Below are 23,607 nucleotides of genomic sequence, written 5' to 3'. Positions count from 1 at the left end.
TCGATATCCTGCTCTCAGCTCTCTCTTATTAATGTCCGGGGTACTCAGCTGCTTGGGAATATCGTTCTTGACTTCATATAGACAATACATCCGTGCATGACCTTACAAGCCCATATACACACTCATGCACTTTATCGCATTGCTGCCACTCTAACTGAGCAGCTAATTTTCGTTATCGGAAGGCCGTGTTGACGTTCAACTTCATTCCCGCGTTAATGCCTAGCGGCCTTGGCCAGCAGCGGCAAGATCTTACGGCGATGCGATCATCGAGGCGCAACTTCCTCCCTGAGCACAAGACAACACGAAGCCCAGCAGCAACCACAGGCACTCACAAAGTAACCCAGCCCGAACTCACCCACGACCCGATACATACAGCTTGATTGAATGAGAAGTAACCACGACCACGATCCGACGTACTGAAGCTTGGAGAACTTCGCAAACCACCATCCATTCGATCGATACCATAACATGGCAAATGGGTAAGCACAGTCCTGCTTCTATTCAAGAACGTTTCAACCCCTACCCTGAAGCCCCTCGGACGCGTCGTAGCATCTGTGCTGGCGTTTCAGTGCCTAGTCGACCTTCTCACGAATGTGATGCACGAGCAAGTCTGCCTTCGCATTCCTAAACGATCAGAGCAGCAAGTCTGCAATGCTGAGAAGTGGTGCCTTGCGGAGCACGACCATATCTTCAGAGCACCTTCTGTTGTCCATCTTGAATACACAGGCTTGAACGTTCGGCGCCGCGGCTTGTCTCATTTATACCTTACCCTGCGCTGCACAACGATGGCAATCTATCCAAGCGGTATAGCTAACTTTTTCTTCATAGGTGGTCTATACTGGTCGGCCTGGTCATAATCGTTGCCTTGAGCTTCGCAGCATACTTCTTCAGTCCGAAAGGCGAGAACCAAACGTACGTTCGATGCCTCCTCAGTTTATCCTCTACACTACCACGAACACTGCACTTGACAATTACATGAAAGAGGAAGCAAAGCTGACACATTGTCTTGATAGGATATGGCGTAGCACACTCATCCTCACATTTGCCAGCTGCTACATCATGTGGGGTCAGTCACATTTCCAGATTTGTTGTGGACAGGAAGACTGACAAGCACGACAGCGATTACATTCATGGCACAATGGCATCCTCTTATCGAGCCGAAGCATTCGAAGTTGAGACCTGGTTATGCAGGTGGCAGTTAGATTCCATGTTTCGGGCACCGCGGTTTTCCATCAACTCGATATGAACATGTTTGGGCGTTCAAGCAGGGCAGCAATAACGATAAAGCGAGACACTGCAGCTGAGGCAATGAAGCCTCATGTCAAGAACTAAAGACAATTCTCCATCTCACAATTCCTATCCAAGGAGCCCCTCGCTTACTGTGCCCTTCATTCCGTGATCTTTTCTACAAAAATTCTGTAAAATTTGTCTTGTCGAGCGCAGCCAAAGTTTGGAATCAGGTTCACTAATGCCAATGAGGCTTGACTTCGCAGGCTTGGGGATATTCTCAACTGGGAGGGAGGCGGAACTGGCTGATTTTTGAGAAGGACGAGAAAATGTGTAAAGCTCATGAATAAAATTGCGTCCGAACGAGAGTCACAAACCCAGCATCTGGCTACGAGGTGTCGAGGAACACTACACACGAACGGATTAGAAAAATAGCGCGCAGATGTGTGTGCAAGCTAACAGACTTCACCGTCTTATTCTATACCAACAAAAACCTCGATATGTCCTTGACGCCTCGCTTATTCCACCCCACAGCTCCTTTGAACAGCCATACATTACGCCAGCTCCACATGAAGTAAGGTCCTATCATCAAACCACACCCGCAGCAGTCTCCTCCTTAGTCGTCCCGTCGTCCTTGACGTCTTCTTTCGCTTCTGTAGGGCTCTGCTTATTTACCTCCTCGTTGTCCTTCACAGCAGTCATTATTCTGTCAAGCTTGATCTCCTCCATTTCCTCGTCTGCATCTACCTCACGGCTCTTTTCTGCTTGATGTACTGCTGTGGTCAGCTCGTGGGTAGATGGAGTAGAGACAACCTGCTTCTCACCAGAGGTTTCATTTGCATTGACGCTCGAGATTTCTCCTGAGGATGTGGAATCGGTTGGGTCAGGTGCTGATGCAGAAGAGGAGGGTAGTGCTCCTGCTGTGGTATCGTGGTCTTCGTCCATATGAGCAAGCACACCACTGAGAATATCGTCTCCGACCGTCCTGATGCTTCCACCACTAGGTGAACGGACTTCTTCGTTCTCGTCGTGCACTCGGGGTGGTGTTTGTGCCTGCGGTTCCATCTGCAATGACGGGATTGGTGTTTTGCTTGCATGAGGGTGCTGAATATTCACAGGCTCAGTCAGCGTGGATGGAGGCGGCTTGATGGCCGTTACTGTTGGGGGTGCTTCAAGCTCTTCTGTCGTCACGGCTGAATCTGCTGCTGACGCTGACACTCCTGTTTCTGAGAACGGGTCTGAGACACGTCTTTCGGGTGTGGGTGTTGGGTCTTCCGGTGCGCGAAGATCTTCCAGCTGAGGGTCACTTGTTGGCATTGATAGTCCTTCAGGCCTAGGTGAACGTGCTACTTTTGGTGGCGAGGCAGTCATTTGTCTCGTCGATGTTGCGGTTGGCTCTGACACTACTGTCTGCGATAGTTGGGTTGCATTACCAGCCTCTTCCTCTTCTTCCGCTCCTTCTGCTATCGAGTTCACTTGTGTGCCAGTGCTTGGAGTATGCCTGTGCCTCCTCTGTGTGGGTGCTGTGGTAGGAACCTGGACTGGTTCTGACTCGTTCGGTTGTGACATTTGCTGCTGGCTGATTGGTGTATCATTTCTCAGGATGTGTATTCCCACACCTTTATCGCTTACAGGCGTCTCGAGCATATCTTCCTTCTCACCTTCTGCATCTGGTGGTATTGTATAGTTGTCCTCGGGTATGAGACTGTAGGCATCACAGACTGTTCTGAAAAACTTGTATAGTCCCTCCTCTTGCTCCAACATCCAGAATGCCTCTCTGTGTTGAAACCAGGCATGTGCATATATTCGGTACACCCTTCGAAAGATATTGGTAAGTTGTCGCATGCTTTGGGACGCGCTCACGCCCTCGCCTCCTAAAGACAGTCGTGATGGAAAGTGCTTGGTGCTTGTCAGCACATTGGCGGCCCAATCAAGCGTATGACAACAGTAGTCGATAGCGCAGCATGACTTGGGTGGTTCGTGAACAGCACATAGATATTGCCATTCCGAGGCGCGCATCTCAGGACATGTCTGACTCGAGCATGGAGGACTATCCGCAAAGAACGACACAATAAGCCTGTTGGTGCGCTGAACTAGAAATCGACACAACTCATATAACCACAAGTTACGATCGACAGGTTCTCCTGTGTCCTGCTGTATTGGAGGAGTGGCAAGCTCCATGGCTGTCTCTTTCGTGATAGGTACGAGCGTATGAGAGGATTCGTTCAGAGTCTTGCTCGCATAGGAGGATTTGAGGTATTCCTGCAATTGGAAAGGCGACTCTAGCTGGTGTAGAGGAACGAAAGGTGGGCCCCTTGCCATATCTAAAGCGTTTGTACCCGGTCGCACTCTCCTAGCAGCACCCTCATCAGGTGTCGCCAAATCATCGAGGCTGAGCTCATTTCCGGGAGCATTGATCGAAGGACTCCTGGGACCTAGTTGCAGCTCGGGTAATGGTGGAGGTGAAGGTAGTCGTGGTGAGCTAGGCGGTCCTCCTTCTCTGAGCGCAGAACGTGCTGGAGACTTGCCCGCCATTCTGTGGCACCTCCATACAGAGTAATCAGCTCTGATATTCCAAACAATGTTGTTGCTGAGCCTGTGTGAACGACTAGTAGGCTATCTGCGCACAGGTCCCATTTTGAGCGCGTTAATATTGGCTGCCTCAGGCACTTTGGGAAGGGTGCTGGCACGCGTCGGCCACGCCTGCTAAATTCGTATTCCTTACTCGAATGTGGCCGATCATGGCACGAGAGCCTCGTTCACAGCCGTCAAAAATACTTTGCTTGGAAGTTCAACGATCGAGATCTTACTATTCGATTTTTGAGAAGGGAAACCATGCTGGATCATCATCGTCTTCTACCCGTCTCTTAAGATTGCAGATTCGAGCACTGTAAAACCAGCCGTCCATTTCTAATCATGGTCGACAGCGATGAAGAGTCACCGCCAGATCTAGTCGATGTATTGGCAGACGTGTCCATCGATACAACTCCGTCTGTCAAGAAAGTACCTATAACCATCATTACAGGTAAGGTTCAAGGTTGTCCAGCTCGTAAATCTCGTGCATGTTCACTCAAGCTTTGCGACCTACTCCCTCATCTGAACAAGATCTGCAAATGATTCGAAATCAGTTGACTTTCGAAGAGAGGTGAAGAGATATTACTTATCCCAGCACAATCTGGACCACACCAGGCAGCTACCTATTTTTACACCATCCTGACAATATTGCAGGATATCTTGGCGCCGGAAAGACAACTTTACTCAATCACATTCTCACGGCAGAGCATGGCAAGAAGATCGCTGTGATATTGAACGGCTAGTTAATCTCCTATGCTACATACGTTGCCACGCTACTAACACCGACGTAGAATTTGGCAAGACTGCTGATATCGAAAAGAGCTTGACCGTGTCACAAGAAGGTCAACAGGCCGAAGAATGGATCCCACTACAGAATGGGTGCATATGTTGCAGTGTCAAAGATTCTGGTGTTGCAGCGTTGGAATCTCTGGTCGAACGACAAAAGAATTTTGACTATATCTTGCTCGAAACTACTGGTGTGGCAGATCCTGGCAATATTGCACCTATGTTCTGGATGGATGAAGGTCTGAACAGCAGTATTTATCTCGACGGCATCGTAACCGTGGTTGACGCCAAGAACATCCTGAGAAGTCTCGACGATCCTACCAAGGAAGAAGTACCTGAGGGCGAGAGTGAACAACATTCACATGACCCGTCGTCACCCCTTATGTCAACAGCTCACCTTCAAATCTCACATGCTGATGTGATTATTCTGAACAAGACCGATCTTGTTACCTCTAATGAACTGAAAACTGTAAGAGCAAGGATATCATCAATCAATAGCATAGCCAGAATCATCGTCACCAATCATTCGCAAGTTAGTGATCTGTCAGGTACAGTCTTGGACTTGTTCGCATACACTTCATTTGATCCCAGCAACCATGGACCAGCCTTTGCGAACAAGGGTCACTCACATCTTGACCCTACTCTATCCACAATCGAGATCAGTTTTCCTGTGTTCGATATGGAAGGGTTCCAGGAGCTTGAGCGCTGCCTCGAGAATCTACTCTGGCCGTCTGGCAGCGAGAAACCGTACGAGGTACACAGGACCAAAGGTCTTTTACGATTGAAAGATGGGTCGTGCAAGATGCTTCAGGGTGTTCGTGAAATATTCGATATCACAGATGCTCGGTCCGAGCCTAGTGTTGGCGAGGAGCAGAGTCGAGTTGTGCTCATAGGCCGGAACCTGGATCGAGTTCCGCCGAAGCTAGGTTGGACTAGCCGTTGAGGGACTTTTTCGAAGATGTGCTAACAAACCCGGAACTATTTTGACTGTCCCTAGGAATCGACCTGGCTTGCTTGGACACCGTTACCGTTATGTTCGCTTCTACCTTCTGGCAAACAGAGTATGAAGAGCACCCAGCCCTGAACAGGTAAGATCTGCGTTCTGCTCATACTACCTTCCACCAGTAATTATAGAGTCTTGCATCTCGGTCTTAGGAAATAATTGAGGGTACACATCAGGGTGTCGAAGCAGCGGCAGTCTACGAAAGAAATCAAGTGACTGAAGGCACTAAAAACGTAAGCTGCTTATTAGGTTCTTACCCCAAACCCCCAATGCTTTCGAGGACAATTCAGCAGTCGGCGTTCTCCTTTCGACCTTTTGGCCATCAGTACGTGCAGGCAAATGCTTTCCCACAAGAAGGCTCTCGCCTATGTCAAGCGATGGATAGGGGTTCCTTATCGAACACGGTAGTGGTAGGATTTTGATCTTGTTCGTGGAACGTCTTGATATGCTGAAACCGGACGCTGGCCTGGTTGAGGAATCCACGATTAGCATGTTCCAAGAAGCCACAGGTTGCCCTTGCGGCTAACACTGACGAGATGGCTGAGTTTCGGTGGAATACACACGCTGTGACTATTACTCGACGATGCAGACTTTCGTACCGATGGTCGGTATACGGGAAGAAGGCGTGTGACGGGGTTCTGCAAGAATTTTAGAATCCACCCTACAAAGTTGCGTGGCGTTCTTTGCCAGGGTAAATTCTTAAGGAAGCGAGTGAATTGAGCAAAGCATAGGCGTCTACCCTGAGACCCGTTTCGTCCATCAGGCAACGATTTCGCAGTCAAAGACCAATATCCTAGTATCGGCCGATGTGATGATTGTAGGGTACTGAGTGCTACTATACGGCTGTGACATTAGTAATCATCGAGCTTGGCAGGATTTGGTCGTGACGATATTATGAGGTGCCCAGTGATACACCGAGGACAAGCTATCAACAAACATATACAACACGAATCATACTTGTAACAAAGCAGCAGTAGTAGAGTCAAGGACCTCTGTCATATGCACTGTCTTTTGAAGTCCTCAATAAGCATTCAGCGAAGCAGAACGGCATGTCGGCAACCACTACGACAGAGCTCGAAGCCACGAGTTTACAGGCTACGCCAAGTCAACATGGCAGGAATTCGCAACATGAGCATCGAGCAGAGCTCACATCCATGGAGTCGAGGGTCGAGACAAAAGGCACGACAGCAGTCATCATCTCAGCCATCGGTGGAGTAACACTGATCAGTTCTATGCTCGCTGGTCTGGTTACTATAGGTCTACCTGTTATAGCAAGAGACCTGAAAATTTCCGATACACTTCTGATCTGGCCTGTTTCCATCTACTCTCTTACGTGTGGCTGCACACTCATTCTAGCAGGAGCAGTGGCGGATGTGGTTGGCTCTCGCGTAATGTACTTACTGGGCACTTTCCTTCAGAGTATCTTCACGATGGCTTGTGGTCTGTCCCGTACGAGTCTCCAGCTCATCATCTTTCGTGGATTTGCTGGTGTTGCAATATCGTTTTGCTTGCCGTCAGCTGTTAGTCTGATCATGCATTACTTTTCTTCGGGAAGAAGAAGGAATTTAGCTTTCGCTGTCATGGGCGGAGGTCAGCCGATAGGCTTCACGCTGGGTTTAGTGATGGGTGGTGGCTTGACCGACTCCCTCGGATGGCAGGTAGGGTTCTACTTGGGTGCTGGAATCAACACAGTTTTGTTTCTGCTTGCACTTTTCAGCCTGCCACAAATCAAGCGCCAGCAGTCACTTACTTTGCAACGGCTTAAGACCGATATCGACTGGATCGGTGCCTTTGTCTTGAGCACGTCTTTGGCATTGTTGCTGTATGTCTTCGCTACCTGGACAGCTGACATTGCGAACATCAGTTCTCCAGAAAGCATATCCTGCTTGGCGCTTGGTGCAGCGCTTCTGCCTGCCTTTGCTACCTGGATACATCGGCAAGAAAAGCTAGGTAAGGCGGTTCTCATCCGCAATTCAATTTGGCGCAATAAGGCTTTTACCAGCATTTGTGTAAATGTGTTCTTGACCTGGGGCGCATTCAATGCGACAGAAGTATTTCTCACTTTCTTCTTCCAAGATGTGCAAGGGTTAAGCGCCACGGCAGCGTCTATACGTTTCCTGCCAGAACCGGTGGCAGGGGCTGTGACGAACATCTTAATTGGGCTGTACGTGCACCGCCTAAGGGCGGATTGGGCGTTGATGACCAGTTTTATGCTCTCAGCATTATCACCATTATTGCTGGCTGTTATGAAGCAGGGCTCGTCATACTGGGAATATGTCTTCCCTGCCGTGGCGCTTGTGCCTATCAGCTCCGATGTACTGTGGACGATATCTCAGCTCGTGATCACTGCAGAGTTCGAGGAAAATACCCAAGCTCTTGCTGGAGGCGTCTTCAATACCGTCGCTCAGATCGGCAAGAGTATCGGCCTTGCGCTGGCAGCTATAAATGCGAGTAGCACCACCATAAAGGTAAGTGTACCAGGATCCTCACACGACGATCAATTGCTCGAAGGATATCGCGCTGCTTGGTGGTTCACGTTCGCAGCAACCATGAGTTGCATTTGCGTCACCATTTTAGGACTTCGTAACATTGGCAAGGTCGGAGTGAAAAGAGATTAGCTGGTTTGTCGAATCGAATAGTCACGAAGATATTGAAAGCTCCTCACTGCGTATTTTCGTATGGTGGTCCAACCCATTGGCCCAGTAGCTAGAAGGCTCTGTATCTAGCATGCTGGTGTTTCTGCATCACACTCTTCCCATACTAACATTGAATGCCCAGCTGGTCGAACACTCTCAATCAGTACTGAAGACGCTCAGACCCTGCATTCTATCTTTCACTTCATTAGGTTATAGACTTCAAGCTATTTGGCATTAGCGACGCAGAAGAAGTACAGTTGATGTAAGTTCGTGCTGGTCACACAGTCGGTAACAGAGGCAGCACTGTGTATGTAAACGATAGTGCAAACACACGATCGCCCAAGCGTGCAAGGATGGTGTTCGCAAGAGGAAGGATTTCGCCACACCTTCTTGATACGACCATAGACGTCATCGTACCCTATACTTACCAGAGCCTAGTAGTGTTTCGAACAGAGGTGACTGTTACCTGTTGTCGAAAGAAGCAGGCGCGTCGAGGACTCAACACTGACTTGGAGGGTTTTGCATGAATATGCCAGTGATCGTACTCGTATCGCTGGAGCCTCAAAGCGCAATACCAAGAATGGTGTAATATATTCGCTCCCTCTTCTGCAACGCACTACGAGTCCTACTCGAAGCCATCGTGCAGTGATTGCGGCCGAAAGCTCAACCGCCCTAAATACACTTGTCCTAAAACGGGCTCTTCCTGCGACTCTTTGAATCCACTCATCGTGCTCCAGCATTGGCGATCCTTGTCCACTCAAGTAAAGTCACGCTCTTTTCTGCCCAACACGGATCATTTCACGATTTCAGCAGCCTGCCTACTTTTACAGTGGAGGAATGGAATAGGCAAGAGCCATGTCCTTGTTCGCTGATTGGACGAGGATGTTGTACGTGCGAGAATCGAGCTTCAATATGCTGGCTGGTGGGGTGATGTTGAGATTGACCATGCACGGCACAACCTGAGCTTTGTTTCGCAATGGACCAGTATAGCGAAAGTGAGTCGTGCCGTCACTGTCGCGAAAAACACTGCTTTCGATTGCACTGCCCGAGATTTCTATATTCTGCGAGGTATGGACGTAACCAGATGCTCTGCGCCGCAGAGTATACATATAACCATGAGCTCGCCACATACCATCTGTCAGAATTGGCAGTACAGCAGCAGTCTCTATCAGGCACAGCAACACAGATACGAAACTTCTATCACTTGCAAAAGAACAAAAACAAAGCGACATATTTGATACTCCAGCACATCCCTACAGCTCATATCTGATTTAATCGAAAGGAGACTCCATACCACACCACAATGTCTGAGGGCTACAGCATAACAAATATCAACGGTGATCTGTATGTCGCTTATCCAGATGGTCGATTGTACAGTCCTTTCGGAGAAGAAGGCAACTGCACACTCTCGGTATGCCCTGTGGTACTCAGTGTCTATGGCTACAGACCCGAGCTCGCAGCATCGATAGCCCTTATCGCCCTCTACAGTATCTGCGCCATCGTCCAGATCGCCCTCGGTATTCGTTACAAGACATGGGGCTTCATGGCTGCCATGCTCCTTGGTTGCGTCGACGAGATACTCGGCTACGTGGGCCGTATCCTACTATGGCAGAACCCATGGGGCGAGACCGGTTTCATTATGCAGATCGTCCTCATCACCATGGGACCTGTCTTCTTCTGCGCAGCGATCTATGTCATGATCTCCAAAATGTGAGTTCGATCTCTCGCTGTGCTGTTTCTCCCGAGCTAATCAAGATCCTGCAGTATCACTTACATATCCCCTGAACACTCCCGCGTCAATCCAAAATGGTTCTACTGGTTCTTCATCAATGTCGATGTGATCTCTCTCATCCTACAAGCAGTCGGTGGTGCCATGTCAAGCATGTCCAACGGCGAGTCCTCAGCTGGCGTCAACATTGCCCTCGCCGGTCTGGCCTTCCAAGTCGCAACGCTTGCACTCTTCGTGGCCGTCGTCGCCGACTACGCATATCGCAGCCGAAGTGTCTGGATGAGCCACAACCTGACAATACGCTTCAAGGTCTTCTGCAGCTTCCTCGGTCTCGCTACCCTGCTGATCTGGGTGCGATGCTGCTACAGAGTCTATGAGCTGAGTGAAGGCTATAGCCAGGAGAGCGAGGCACTCCGAGACGAGCCGCTGTTCATCGCACTCGAGAGCGTGATGGTTGTGGTCGCGGCTTGCTGTTTGATAGTCGCACATCCTGGTCCGGTCTTCCAGCGGCAAGGGTCTAACGGTGTCTCGGGCTTGGGTCCTGCAGCACAAGAGAAGGCACTAGGAGAACAGGCGGTCAAGTCAACCACAGAATCTGGCAGTGAGTCTGATTAGATGTGGTCAAGGACATCGCTAAACGTTTGTATAGCGTAAATTAGCTTGTGTTTACTCAAGTGCATAAAGAGGCAGGAGCAGTACAATGGTACAGAAAAGAATGTATCATCACTAGATCATGAATAAAGAATTTTAGATTAATAAGAACGATCTTACCAAATTGATTGCAGTTATCCCAAGAAGTACGAATGGTACTTGCCTCTTAACGAAGAACACTAACCAGTTCAGGATTGCAGATTCCATAGCAAGTTCGCCTTCATGATCAACTCAACAGCAATAGGCAATGAATGAGAAAAGTTGCAAGTACACTAGCTGATCGGCCATCTATAGTAGTTTTTGCGATGCAATAGAATATGCTCTGCTGCTTCAGGAACCAATTGCGAGGGATGAGACACGTTGCGGACTTCGACGTAAGGACGTTTCTTAGGTTGGTATATTCGGCTAGTGGTCTGATCCTGTCAGCTCTGAAATGGCGATACAATGTTGCATTTAGAACGTACCAAGACCACCCAAGCTCGGTGCGGCTGACAATCGTCGACAAATGTCTCGATTCCAAGGACCGGACGGCCCATCGCTTTCGGCAATGGTTTTCTGTTCGCACCCTCGTAGGCTCGTTCGTCCTTAGGAAGGTAGACAACATCACCCGCAGCCACGAACAATGGTTCGAGCATCCTGTCCACGTCCAACCAATCGCGGAGAGAGCCACTGGACTGCCTGTAGATCTCATTCACGTTTGATTGATACATCCTGGATTTGCGCGTCTGTGGTCAGCCGAACTCTTCTGTCAAAACACTATGACAAGCAGGTACTGGAAGATCAAGAGATAGAGGTCCGGGCATGGACGAGGAGAAAAGTTGTGATCTGGTGGCATCGAGGAGATATGCAACTGCGTTGTGAACAGATATTTTCAATGGGTGGTCGATGACCACCACTGGGTTGTGGGGAGCATGTCTTCACTTCTAGTGACGCGCGGTTATCTTCACTCAGTTCTTCATTGCAACCATAGCTTTATTTCCAGGTACAAGGGACCAGCTGCAACACGATTTCATCCCATCGAAGCGTACTGCCGTGAGTTTGAACCTACTTCGACGTGCTTGCACATTCGCTGCTGCACGAGTTTTTAACCTCCTTTCGTAGACCATATCAAATATTCTTCCCACGAGCCCGATTACTTTTGTGTCTCAGCCAGGATAGAAGAAGGTCTTTACTGTCTCGAGGTTAGGTCGCAGAAGAGGGGAAAACCTAGAAAAGAAAAACAAGAACGGTAAAAAAAAGTTGAAAGGGAAAACTCGTGGTTGAGATCTGCTTCTAAATATCTGTCAACACATGCTGCAGAGTACGTGGAAGAGCTTTACTCACCCTGCTGGAATCGAACCAGCGATCTCATCATCGCTAATAGTACTAGTGATGCGCTTTACCACTAAGCCAAGGCTAGGATTATGATGTTAGCTTGTTGAGCCTTCGAAGGAGGACTAAGGTTACTCACAAGCAATTCATTTGTGTGTGAAATTGGAGCCATAACACTGAGATTGATACATATGGCCCTGTTTCATTGGCGGTATGGAAGCTAGACCTTGAATGCTTAAAAAAGATTGTGTGAAGTGGAAGCAGCGGTGTGGAAACATAACTGCATTCGGTGAAAAGGGGTTGGTAAAAAGGTGGAGTTGAGGAGTCAGAACGGAATAGATGGTGGATTGCTGGGGAAATGGGTCGAGCTCGACCAGTATGGTGTGGATGTGGAACTGTTAGTGAGGTTCGAGTCGCGGTGAAGACAAAAGTCCGAGCAATCACTGCATTATTCGTATGGATAGTTTGAAAGACAAACCAAACGAGTTGTGTATCCAAGAGGATGACCTCTAGTTATGAAGGAAATGATGGCAAGAGTGAGTTGGAGGAATGGCGTGATGACCTCATAATGTGAAGGTATATTTTCACGAGCAAGAACATAAAACATCCGGTGCGATTCAGCCCACAGTTCAAGGCAGCACATCGAGAGAATCAATAGCAATATACGCTACCAATCAACGCGATCCGATACAGCTTTTACGCTGAGACAAGAGCGTAGCACGCAGTCTATGCAAGATGTACACTCTTCTACAGCCTGATACTCTGTCGGGTATGACCATTCTGATCACTGGTGCGAGCAGCGGCATCGGTCGTGCTACAGCTATAGCATGCGCACAGGCTGGAGCACATAGTGTGATCCTCTTCGCGCGCTCGACTGACAAGCTCAAAGAGGTCGCAGAGCATATTTCCAAATCCAACAGCAAATCCTATATTCTGGCCATACCGTGCGATATTCGCGACGCACCCGCTGTCTACGCAGCTGTCGAAAAATCTTTGGACGACCCGAAAATACCGCAAATTGATGTGCTAATTAACAATGCTGGTCTCGCGGTTGGTGCACCAGCAAGTTTCCCGGAATTGAAGTTGGAGGATATCGATACAATGGTCGACACCAACCTGAAAGGTATGCTGTATGTAACACATGCTGTGCTGAACAGTTCCAATTCTGGCGGACAGTCTATGATGCAACGCAAGGCGGGTGCAATCATAAACATCACAAGCACTACTGCGCTCGAGGTGCCACCTTTTCCAGGCGAGGCCATCTACCACACCACTAAAGCAAGTCAGGAAGGCTTCACCAACTCCCTACGAACCGAGTTGCAAGGAACAAACATCCGTGTCCTGGCGGTAAGACCTGACGTCGTGGCGGATACAACGTTCCACAAGCAGCGTATCGGCTTTCGAAAAGACGAGTACGACACCTTTATGCAGGGATTCGAACCATTGGTCGCGGAGGACGTAGCTGAACAGATTGTGTGGATCCTTGCGCAGGGCAAGCGGAAGGAGAGAGTTGCTGTAAAGGCACTTGACATTGTGCCTACTGCACAACGGATGCTGTATGTTATCGACAAGGACTGGAATGAGAGAAATGGGGTGAAGGACACGAAGATTGAAGATTCGTGACCATGAGTCGAAGACAGACAGTTTAGAATAACGATAGACACCGGCTCAGCCGTCGTAATGTTGCCACCAAATACCCATTGCAGCACCGACAACGAGGTCACACATCTTCAATCCCTCGTCCTCGATTATTAGCTTGCCGAGCTTGGCGCTGTGACCTCGGAATCCACCTCCAGCTCGTTCTCGACCAAGCTTTAATGAGATACGGTTTTCATCGTCGTCGTTAATCTTGCTGAATCTGCGCTGATCAGATGAGTGTGCCCCTGAGTGATCAGCGTTCATATCAGCTGAAAGTGAGCTGGGGTGGTAATTGAGATTGTTGGTGGTAGGTGTATTGATGTTCGAAATGTCTTTCAGCATCTCATCATCTCTACTGTCCGATGACCTCATCCGCTGAAAGCTCTCCCTACTTTTATGCTTGAAGTGCTGAAGGTTTTTGCGCAGGTTTTCCTTCCTCGAATCGATCAACTTGGGTATAGGGAGTTTATCAGGTTCTGCCTCTTTTCTCCTCATACGAGCGTCTTTAACATTACTCAACATGGACCAGCCCAAGTTGAACCTGAGCTCTGCAATGTTTACTGTGGCACCCTCTCCTGTAGAGGAATTGCTGCTAATGGTATGTTTGATTTTAAGTGATTTGCCATCGATTGCATTGACGAACGTACACATCCCCTGCCATGGTGAGTCGAAGGCAAGCACATTCTTGTCAATACTCGGCTTGGTTGGCTCTATCCTGCTCACTGACTCAGACGAATTCGTTCGCATATAGACCGTTCGTTTCAGGTCGGATAGAGGTATTTTCCTGAAATCTACGAGGCGGTTGAAAGTGGTGCCAGGAATTTTTGGACTTGCGGCTGAGGTGGAAGAAATGGTGGCTGACTCTATAGCTCGTTTGATGGATGCTGCATCCGAGCCGGCTGAACCTGGTCTTGGTGTCTCAAAACCATGACCTTTAGCAAATCGGCCATAGCCCGGAGTTGTGAGCTCAACGTGGACGGGACGTACGTTAGAACCAGAGAAGGTTGATTGTGACAAGATGATAGTACCAATATTCCATTGACTGCCCGAAGCAGGATCTCGTCGAATCATAGTCACAGGGCAAAAGGCTGGCATCATCTCACGAGCAGCATCCATGCTACAAAGAGGATGTGGTAAGGGCCGAGGTGGTAGCGGAGGCTGTTGGCCATTGGTGAACTGATCATACTCATACGCAGACGAATTAACGTAAGCGCTTTCTGGAATGTCGCCTGATTCGATGCCGCAAGGAGGCCATTCGGTCTTCGAACCGGGTGTCGTAGGCGACAAAGCATAATCACCGACTGATTTGTTGCCGTGAACAGAGGTAGTGAAGGAAATTGGCTTGTTTTGATTGGTGTTTGTGTCTACCCGAAGACTCGTCCTGTACTCATCGCTATAGCCCTGGGGTGCGTTGCTTGCCTGTAATCTCGGGTTGTAGGCTGTATACTGGCCTTCTCGCAGAGGTATTGAGGGTAGGGTATCGTTCGCTAGAGGAGACGACGGCACTGGCTTCCTCACAATCGGGGCAGAACGTCGTATGGGTTCTTCCAATATACCTTGCTGGTCAATTGACCTTCTAATTTCCTCATCTTGCTCCGTGTTCACGTGGAAATAGTAAAGACTTGACTGGATAGCATCAAGACTGACCGACACCTTTGTGGGAGGCTTAATGGGTGATAGGAAGACATCTGCGGTAATTAGCAGGGAAACCACCAATTCTTCAAGACGTCGCGGACCTCTACTTCCTGGGACTCTCACGATATACAAGACCAAAGGCTCGTGTACTTGATGGGTTGGGTTTCGAGGGTACTGCGGTGGATTTGCAAAGAGGTTGGTGAGGTTAGAGAGAGACTGTGCCTCAACAATAGGAGTATTCATTTGGGCATGATAGACAACAAGCACAATAAGGCACAATCGTTTTCAGATGATTCATTTTCGCATACAGGTAGAAACGTTTATGCCTGGCGATATCATGTGCTGCGCATGGTGCATTCGTAAACAAAGAGGTGGCAATCAGGTTAGAGTTACTATTCAGGCTGCTCCGGCTGCCCAACCTCGTTGCTGTTGCAGCGATAGTCAAGTACCGCTCAAAAATACAAATTTAGGCGTTTTAGTGGAGCGTATACCCTAGCACTCGGCTGACGGCAGCTTCACTATCAACACAAACAGGTTACAGTCTCAAAGCGTTTACAGAGAAGGAAGATTGCCTTGTCTCAACCACGCAAACGTCAGAACTGTTGTGATGCTGCTTACTGTATGAGTATTCTTCGAAGCAATTGCTGAACTCGGAGGTAAAGCTAAAATGGAAGGCTTCGTTGCAGGTTATTAAGCAGCCACTGTATCTGAATCTCGCATGCTCGGCCTGACCAGCTGATACGATGTCGTGCTGCTCTGCTCAACCATTGGACCCATCATCGCAGTTGCCTCGCTATAGCTCTTCCTTTTGGTCACTCTCCCTCAGCATACTGTCGTCTGCTCATGCTCATTACATGGCTAACAAAAACTGATGTCCACGAATCCTTTCCGCCAGACTAACCCGCTGAAAGATCAGCTTACAAGGTCCGGAAAATCACGACGAGTTGTGTTAGATGGCGGCAGACTATTGAACACTGCCTCAGAACTGTCTCTCGATACAAAGAGTAGGCACACACACTTCATAGTGCTCGCGCATCGACTCGTACTAATGTTGTGATCTCAGTCCCGCCAAGTTCTCTTGACCGTCATGTGAGCTTCGCTTCACCACCTGTCGATTCAACAATACCGGCAGCTTCCTATCCCTCGTCTCCTGAGTCGACGCGCTCACCTCCGTGGCAGAGCTCTCAGCCTGCTACTCCCAACTATCGCGCGGCCTTTCAACATGACCCGTTCGAAGATCTGGGCCGTGCGATAGAGGATCGAACCATTGAAGAGGCCAGGAGCAACGCGCAAGGCAACACCAGGGGGAGCACGATAGCCTATCAAGATCCCGTGAGAGATACTCTTAGTCGGTTTGCGGCAGCTCCTCCGCATCTTCATCCTCAATCCAGCATTGCAGCACACACGCAGCCAGGCCTAGCTGGTCGACAGTCACTCGATGTCGATGCTTTCAAGAGGCTTCTCTTAACGGGCGAACGTGGAACAGTGACTGACTCTACTGCGACACAAAGCACTTATGTTCTAAATGATAACAGCTCAAGTACAGATACAATTTCTATATCACAATCATCGACAGCAGAATCTTCTAGCCGTGACACTGATGGAACACCAACGTTGTCTCCAGGCCACGATCGCAGCAGCTCTCACGTCCCACGGAACGAGATCGGCACCTCCACTTCGGCCCAGAGAGTACCTCCTCCCGCTCCTGCCCCTCGTCGAGCGAAGTCCGTCAAATCGAAACCCGGGGTTGTCATGAATAGTCCTGCTACGTCCTCGGAGCCGTCAGAAGTAATAGACACACAAGAAGCAGCTTTCAAGAGACCTCCGACTCCTCCCCTGTCGCGCCATCACAGCCAGCAGGTATCAGCCTTCCATACCAGCGAAGCAATAGATATTCCTACGAACCTTGATAGACATACCGAGCATCAAGGCGTTAACCAGAGAGCTCCTCCTCCTCCACTTCCTCCTGGGAGACGGCAGCAATCATCCATACAGAGGACGCCATCAGACGATACGACACCTACATACGGAAACGAAGTAGAGACAGCCGCATCCTTGAGCAGTCGGAGGTCTTCTTACGATAGCCCACTACCTCCTGTATCCCGCAATTCTTCCATTTCTACGAAGCGACAAAGTCTAGGATTGACCAATACTCCTCCTATACCTCCACCACGTAGAGGTCGAGGCTCGAGCAGGACTAGTATGGACAGCTTCAGACCGTCTCCGTCCGATGTTATGAGTAAAGATGCTGATGTAGAGAACAGCCTATCGAGAACTGGCACGACGCAGCCTAATGTTAAGGATCGGAGCAATTTGACATCGTTAAATGCTTCTAGCATTCTGTCCGAACTCGCCAATTTACAGAAGGAAGTCGATGCAGCTCGTCGTGGCAGTGGCAGATAGATCATAGTGCTAGAGTATTCGTTTGACCTAAGTGTGCATTCCCTCTCTTTCGTTGTCGTTGAGGCTTCTATGCTTGATCCCGAGCATGACCGCGAGGCAATCACCAAACACAAGAATGCCTGCGGTCGAGCTTTCCAAAGATTGCTGCAATCCTGGCTGATCGTCGTATATGAAACACGGATGCACGTCATTGGAGTCTCTTATGTTCCACCTTCCCGCATTTTGAGGCTGACAGTGCAGCCAATCAGGAGGAAAGCTTAATCCATGCGAGCAGGGAGCTATCCTCGCAAGATAGGCAGGAGGATAGAATGTTTTTGAGAAGACGCAGCGCGTTTGCAGGCTCTCTATTGGATCTTATCAAGCTCGCTGTAACACAAGAATCTTGGTGGTATAAGGCGATATAAGTTTGACAGTCTCTATTGTTGTTGCGCGTTCACGTAGAATTCACTTCCACTCCTCTAACCCATAACATCTTCGTCGCTTCGCATATTGCGCATACTATTGTGATTGATCAGACTGTGTCAATCCGATTCACACCCTTACGGCACACCATATTGCCATTCCCGACCACCACCGCGCAGCCCCGTCGACCTTCGCATTGATTGCAGAAAACTCTTGAAGTCTAGCTCGATCCAATCCCAATATTACACCACGAAGCCACTGTCGCTGGTAGCGATATAGCCAGACTCAACAATGAGCAACCGGCCGAACATGCTTATTAACCGTGAGCTAAACTCACTTTAGTCCTACTGTCCGTACTGACAAAACCATCAGTTCCCCCACCTCCCTCAGATCCTACCACTCCCAACGAGCAAGGTCCAGGCACTCCAAATTCTACTACTACTTCCTTGTCGGCGCTTTCAGTCGTCGCAATCAAAGATGGTGCCATGGGTCATGGTCATGGCGGTCGAGGCACAACGCAATCAGCAAACACCCTCGAGGCAGAACGCGCCGATCGAATATCTAGACTGGCTGGCTTGGAAAGAGTAGCTACTGTACGGTCTACTCCATCCGGGCATCTGATTCCTGGAGCAGGGCCTGCGCAACAACAATATATGAAGGAAATCTCCACGGTTGGCAGTGCGAGCGCTACCGGTAGTGTAGGAGGCAAGACGACTTGGGCGAGTCAAAGCATGGATTACGACGATGCAGACAAGATGAGCGAAGATCAGGAACCGGATGATGGAGTTTCGAGTGTAGGCGGCTTCAGCGATGAGGACAAAGCAAGCCTGGTTGGTTTCGGAGAGGGTGCAGGAAGTACAGTCTCTGGGCCAGTCAACACAGCGCATGCTCGAGCAATGGCGGCACGGCATGGAATTAACAGTTCTGTCTTGCCAAGGACGCAGAGCATGCAAGGCCAATCTGCTTCAGGAGGTAGCACGCCTATGAGTGGTGTTGAACGAACAGTTAGCAGCACAGTGGGAGGTGGCCCTGACCCAAGGATGATGGACGGCATGAGCTACGACCAAGGTATTGTCGACACCACTGATTCCGCGCCTTCCTTTATCGAACGACCATATCCAGGTAGTCGGTTTAGTGGTATGGGAACCGAGGTGGCAGAGACCGTGATGCGGGACAGGCTAGACGACAGAGATCCAAGAGGTATGGCTACGCCTCCGGACAATCAATCGCTTGGGAGATTCACCTTTGAGAAGGAGTGATGTGGTAGATAGTGTTGGGAAAGTGATTAGCATGGTGTTTTGGAGTGTCTGGCGATGTATCACATACACGCCCGTGGCTCAGTTACTGGAAAGCTCGTTAAAAGCTAGGAACACATTTCGAATGCTTTGTATTTTCATCCTACTATGTGGGACATTTAATGGAGAAGAGCTCGAGATTTAGCACCGAGGTTTAGGGAGTTTGTTGGCATCTACGACTCTCTGCTGGAGGATCTTACAATATCTCCATCTTTGTACTGAAGAAGGCGAACACCTATCTTGCGCGATCGTGTCAAGGACAATGAAACATATGACGCGACACATCCTCAGCTCAATCACAGTTGATCACCTCATAACAAGGTGGATATATTGAGGTGATAGATTCTTCCTATACCACCAAACACAGAGAACTCCCCTGGCCGTAGCACCTGAGTGTTATACTTCTTCACGCCAGGCTCTCAGGCTTCCACTTTTCTTAGCGCGACTGCGGCGAGCGTCACGGTCAGTCAGAGTCGTTGTTCGGAAACGTAAACTTCTTGAGGCTCTTGTTCTGCTATTCTTTACCCTCTTCCACCTCTTCCCTCCTTAACCAGGTCGCCATACGATTCTAGTCCTGCCACCCGCAAGAGCTGACATTCACTTGTCAAGTACGGCGAGTCTACAATTGTGACAAGCCCTGTCGAACTGTTTCTCTGAACCGACTTTCTTCAAGCACTCCAGCCATTGTGATCAGAAGCATCAAGGACAGCCAATCCATACGATTTCAGTCAAAGAACACGATTCTTGAAAGCTGAGGTAGTGGTCATCACAAGTGTTCAAAATGGCTACCACGCAAATCACCTGTAGGTCCAAATATTTCGTCGCAGGAAGTAAAGGGAAAGTCTAACATAAAACAGATCGAACAGCCAAAGGTGTTGGCGTTTTGAATGCTGCTCCTGAATACCAGCCACTGCCAGGTTTCACAGGGTGAGTAGCTACTATCTCTGCGACTGTGAGGATTGCTAACGCAACCTAGACCTGAAGGAAACATCAGGTGCTGTGTCTACTCTCCTTGCGGCCGATATCTTGCTTGGGCTGATACTCAGAAGTAAGTGCTAGCCCTCCGAATATTTAGAAAAGCTTACACATTTGTAGAGTATATGTGATCAATGCCGATACCGCTCATGTTGTGACAACCCTTCCAACTGACAATGTTTTCGAGCTTGGCTTTTCTCCGAAGGGAACATATATCATCACCTGGCAGAGATCTTCCAAGGATGAAGCAGGAGATGCTGTTAAGAACTTGAAAGTCTGGAGAGTAGAAGAAGACACGACCGATTCTGAGAAGGAGACCGTTGGTCGGTTTGTTCAGAAGAGTCAGACTGGCTGGAATCTGCAGTACACCTACGATGAACGGTTCTGCGCACGAGTCGTAACCAACGAGGTACAATTCTATGAGAGCCATGACCTGACCAAAGTCTGGAACAAACTGCGAGTCGAGGGTGTGGCCGACTTTGCTGTGTCTCCGGGTGAGAATCATAGCATTGCCGTCTTTGTGCCGGAAAGAAAGGTATTTCGATTAAGTGGATGCTCAGCAGCATATGCTAACTTTGTGTAGGGTCAGCCTGCTGCTATCCGAGTATTTAACGTCCCGAACTTTACCACACCTATATCGCAGAAGAATTTCTTCAAGGGAGACAAGGTGCAGCTCAAATGGAACGATGCAGGCACCTCCCTGATTGTTTTGGCACAGACTGAGGTCGATAAGACCGGCAAGAGCTACTACGGAGAGACCACTATGTATCTGCTAAGCGCTAATGGCGGCTTCGATTCGAGGATTGATCTTGACAAAGAAGGACCTATCCACGATGTAACCTGGTCTCCTAAGTCCAATAGCTTCGCTGTTGTCTACGGATACATGCCAGCAAAGACTGTGATCTTCAATGCCAGAGCCAAAGAAGTCCACGCCTTTCCGCTTGGTCCACGAAACACTGTACTATTCTCACCACACGGTCGTTTCATGTTGTTGGCTGGCTTCGGCAATCTAGCAGGTCAGATGGACATCTACGACCTCGAAAAGGACTACACCAAGGTTTGCACTATCGAAGCCAGCAACGCCAGCGTCTGCGAATGGTCGCCTGATGGCAGACATATCCTTACAGCCACCACCTCACCACGTCTGCGAGTGGACAACGGTGTACGTATCTGGCATGCTTCTGGTCCACTAATGTACAATGAAGATATAAATGAATTGTACCACGTCTGCTGGCGACCACAGCCCAGCTCAGCACACCCATTACCCGAGAATCCCTTTTCACAGGTTCCAGCACCTCATTCTAGCGCCACCGACTACCTTGCAACAAAGAAGACACCAAGCAAACCTGTTGGTGCATATCGACCACCAGGCGCACGAGGACAGATAACGCCTCTTGCCTTTAAGCGCGAGGACGAAGGTGGCGCTGCCTATGTTCGAGACGGCACCTCCGCTTTCTCGAGTAATGTCAATGGTTTCGGCAAGCCAAGATCCAGAGTCGTGCCTGGTGCTGAGCCTACCGAAAAACTTCCTCCAGGTGCTGCCTCAGCAGGTACCAGCCAACCCAGCGCAACTGAGGCGACTGATGGACAGACGCTATCCAAGTCTGCAAAGAAGAATGCGAAAAAGAGAGAAGCCAAAAAAGCCGCTGGCGATGGCACAAATCAGCCAGGCTCGGGGACCCTGACTCCTGAGGTTGCCAATGGTCAAGCCAGAAACCCGAACCAGCAGCACCAACGCAGTCGAAGCAAAGGTGCTCAGCAAAATGTGCCCTCCTTAGGCGAGGACATACCTACTGGCCCACGTAATGGTCGCAGCCGCAGCTCAAGCCGACGCAATACTCAATCGCAGCCTAATGGACTCACGCACCGACCTGTCAACCATAATCAGAAACCCAAGCAAGTTACTGCCCCAGCTCCTGTTGATACCACACCATCTCCTCCTGCAGCACCTGCTGATGCACCTGCCATCGACGTCACAAGTCCAACAACACCCGGTGCGGGTGGTGACTCGAAGGAGAAGAAGATTAGAGGTCTGCTAAAGAAGATGAGAGCCATTGACGATCTGAAGATGAGGCACGCTGGTGGCGAGAAACTAGAAGACACTCAGGTCAAAAAGATTGGCACAGAGGACGGAGTCAGAAAAGAGCTGCTTGCACTTGGTTGGACTGGTTGATGGTGTCTTGAACATCCAGTCTGACATGTGTTTAGCTAGGCTTACACTTTTGTGTTGTACATTTTGAGGGACAGCGCGCATACCTGTGCTGCAGCATGTATATTATGGTCAAGGTGGGCTTGGTTGGGCTAGAGTGTTCGTTTGGTTCAGCAAGACCTCTCTGAAGCGTGCCGTTCTACGTTTCTGCAATCACTCCTGGTGCCTTTCATTCATAACAACCCCTTTTCTTCCTTTTTCCTCAACAATTGTGACATAGAATGTAGATCGGCTTCTATCGAACCGCTCTTAAAACCTGGCATCAAGCCAATCCATTCATACACATGAGGCCTCAATTCCTCTGGCATCGTAGCAGGCATAGCAAGCACCTCTTCCAATGCCTCCACTATCCGCCTAGCAGTCTCCTCCAGCAACATCTGCCCAGCCAGCAAAGCCGCCTGCCCACCACCAACATCGAGACTCGTCACATTTTCAAGCTGCCCCTCAGCCATGTTCCTCTGCTCCAAAGCCTTGGCCAAGCCAGTCTTATAGCCCAGCATGGCATCGACCACCACCCGTCTCGTCCGTGGCCAAAAACTACTCATTAGGTTCCACGGATCGCCCGCACTACTACCATTACTACTAGTACCAGTCCCTGCATCTCCAACCCCCTGATCTCCCGCCTTTCGAAAATCTGTCCGCAAAACCACAGTCGGGATGTCAGCGAATTTGGCGAGCATGTATTCCACCACGGTACCTGAATCGAGTTCCGCGCCGTCATAGGTGAAGAGCGCGAGATCACACCCCAGAAGACTGCGGATATCTTGGTCGCGGATGCTGTGGGGGGAGGTGTCGCGCTGTTCGAGGTCCTGGGGCACTATTGGGATGAATTTGTGGTTGGAGAGGGTGTGGATTTTGTTGGCGAGGAGGGAGTTTGTGTGCAGGTCGGAGAGGGAGAAGAGGGGGCCGGCGTGGTAGTAGGTGTAGGATCTTGGGGTGAGGGTGGATTGTTGTTGTTGGTCGGGTGCTGCCATGGTTTTGTGTGCTTGGGCTATGTGTGATAGATTGTGACGTGATGTTGTGTACGTGTTGCGTGTTGTTGAGCTGGTGGATTATATTTTGCTTGGTATGTGTTGTAGCAGCAGCAGCAGCAGTAGCCACCACTTCGCATGTACAGATAATCTTCTCGGAAT

General features: G+C 49.5%; 10 protein-coding genes and 1 non-coding gene across 11 annotated transcripts; 7 read left to right on the top strand and 4 right to left on the bottom strand.

Annotated features, from left to right (window-relative positions):
* Positions 1-1,815: 1,815 nt before the first annotated feature.
* Positions 1,816-3,762, bottom strand: LTR64_001940 (uncharacterized protein; the record flags this gene model as incomplete). Its single annotated transcript, XM_064896316.1, has 1 exon — positions 1,816-3,762. One exon carries the CDS (start codon positions 3,760-3,762, stop codon positions 1,816-1,818), a length of 1,947 nt encoding a protein of 648 aa, XP_064759003.1.
* A 381-nt stretch (positions 3,763-4,143) lies between these two features.
* On the top strand, positions 4,144-5,530 carry LTR64_001939 (uncharacterized protein; the record flags this gene model as incomplete). The annotated part of the gene is made up of 2 exons (XM_064896315.1): positions 4,144-4,252; positions 4,593-5,530. The coding sequence occupies 2 exons, from the start codon at positions 4,144-4,146 to the stop codon at positions 5,528-5,530; spliced, it is 1,047 nt and encodes a 348-aa protein (XP_064759002.1).
* Positions 5,531-6,639: 1,109 nt separating this feature from the next.
* Positions 6,640-8,208, top strand: LTR64_001938 (uncharacterized protein; the record flags this gene model as incomplete). Its single annotated transcript, XM_064896314.1, has 1 exon — positions 6,640-8,208. One exon carries the CDS (start codon positions 6,640-6,642, stop codon positions 8,206-8,208), a length of 1,569 nt encoding a protein of 522 aa, XP_064759001.1.
* Positions 8,209-9,529: 1,321 nt separating this feature from the next.
* LTR64_001937 (uncharacterized protein) lies at positions 9,530-10,570 on the top strand (the record flags this gene model as incomplete). The annotated part of the gene is made up of 2 exons (XM_064896313.1): positions 9,530-9,936; positions 9,991-10,570. The coding sequence occupies 2 exons, from the start codon at positions 9,530-9,532 to the stop codon at positions 10,568-10,570; spliced, it is 987 nt and encodes a 328-aa protein (XP_064759000.1).
* A 1,354-nt stretch (positions 10,571-11,924) lies between these two features.
* LTR64_001936 lies at positions 11,925-12,013 on the bottom strand. The gene has a single exon. It is a non-coding gene; the product is annotated as a tRNA-Thr (tRNA).
* Positions 12,014-12,652: 639 nt separating this feature from the next.
* LTR64_001935 (uncharacterized protein) lies at positions 12,653-13,540 on the top strand (the record flags this gene model as incomplete). Its single annotated transcript, XM_064896312.1, has 1 exon — positions 12,653-13,540. The coding sequence occupies one exon, from the start codon at positions 12,653-12,655 to the stop codon at positions 13,538-13,540; it is 888 nt and encodes a 295-aa protein (XP_064758999.1).
* Positions 13,541-13,585: 45 nt separating this feature from the next.
* Positions 13,586-15,433, bottom strand: LTR64_001934 (uncharacterized protein; the record flags this gene model as incomplete). Its single annotated transcript, XM_064896311.1, has 1 exon — positions 13,586-15,433. The coding sequence occupies one exon, from the start codon at positions 15,431-15,433 to the stop codon at positions 13,586-13,588; it is 1,848 nt and encodes a 615-aa protein (XP_064758998.1).
* Positions 15,434-16,061: 628 nt separating this feature from the next.
* LTR64_001933 (uncharacterized protein) lies at positions 16,062-17,593 on the top strand (the record flags this gene model as incomplete). Its single annotated transcript, XM_064896310.1, has 2 exons — positions 16,062-16,194; positions 16,254-17,593. The coding sequence occupies 2 exons, from the start codon at positions 16,062-16,064 to the stop codon at positions 17,591-17,593; spliced, it is 1,473 nt and encodes a 490-aa protein (XP_064758997.1).
* Positions 17,594-18,286: 693 nt separating this feature from the next.
* LTR64_001932 (uncharacterized protein) lies at positions 18,287-19,254 on the top strand (the record flags this gene model as incomplete). The annotated part of the gene is made up of 2 exons (XM_064896309.1): positions 18,287-18,317; positions 18,368-19,254. The coding sequence occupies 2 exons, from the start codon at positions 18,287-18,289 to the stop codon at positions 19,252-19,254; spliced, it is 918 nt and encodes a 305-aa protein (XP_064758996.1).
* An 817-nt stretch (positions 19,255-20,071) lies between these two features.
* LTR64_001931 (uncharacterized protein) lies at positions 20,072-22,438 on the top strand (the record flags this gene model as incomplete). The annotated part of the gene is made up of 5 exons (XM_064896308.1): positions 20,072-20,093; positions 20,148-20,217; positions 20,267-20,338; positions 20,386-20,800; positions 20,849-22,438. 5 exons carry the CDS (start codon positions 20,072-20,074, stop codon positions 22,436-22,438), a joined length of 2,169 nt encoding a protein of 722 aa, XP_064758995.1.
* Positions 22,439-22,647: 209 nt separating this feature from the next.
* Positions 22,648-23,448, bottom strand: LTR64_001930 (uncharacterized protein; the record flags this gene model as incomplete). The annotated part of the gene is made up of 1 exon (XM_064896307.1): positions 22,648-23,448. The coding sequence occupies one exon, from the start codon at positions 23,446-23,448 to the stop codon at positions 22,648-22,650; it is 801 nt and encodes a 266-aa protein (XP_064758994.1).
* Between the last annotated feature and the right edge of the window lie 159 nt (positions 23,449-23,607).

Source organism: Lithohypha guttulata (genome assembly GCF_036872675.1).
Source record: "Lithohypha guttulata strain CCFEE 5908 chromosome Unknown scaffold_1, whole genome shotgun sequence".
NCBI lineage: Eukaryota > Fungi > Ascomycota > Eurotiomycetes > Chaetothyriales > Trichomeriaceae > Lithohypha > Lithohypha guttulata.
This window is presented reverse-complemented; position numbering and strand designations above follow the sequence as displayed.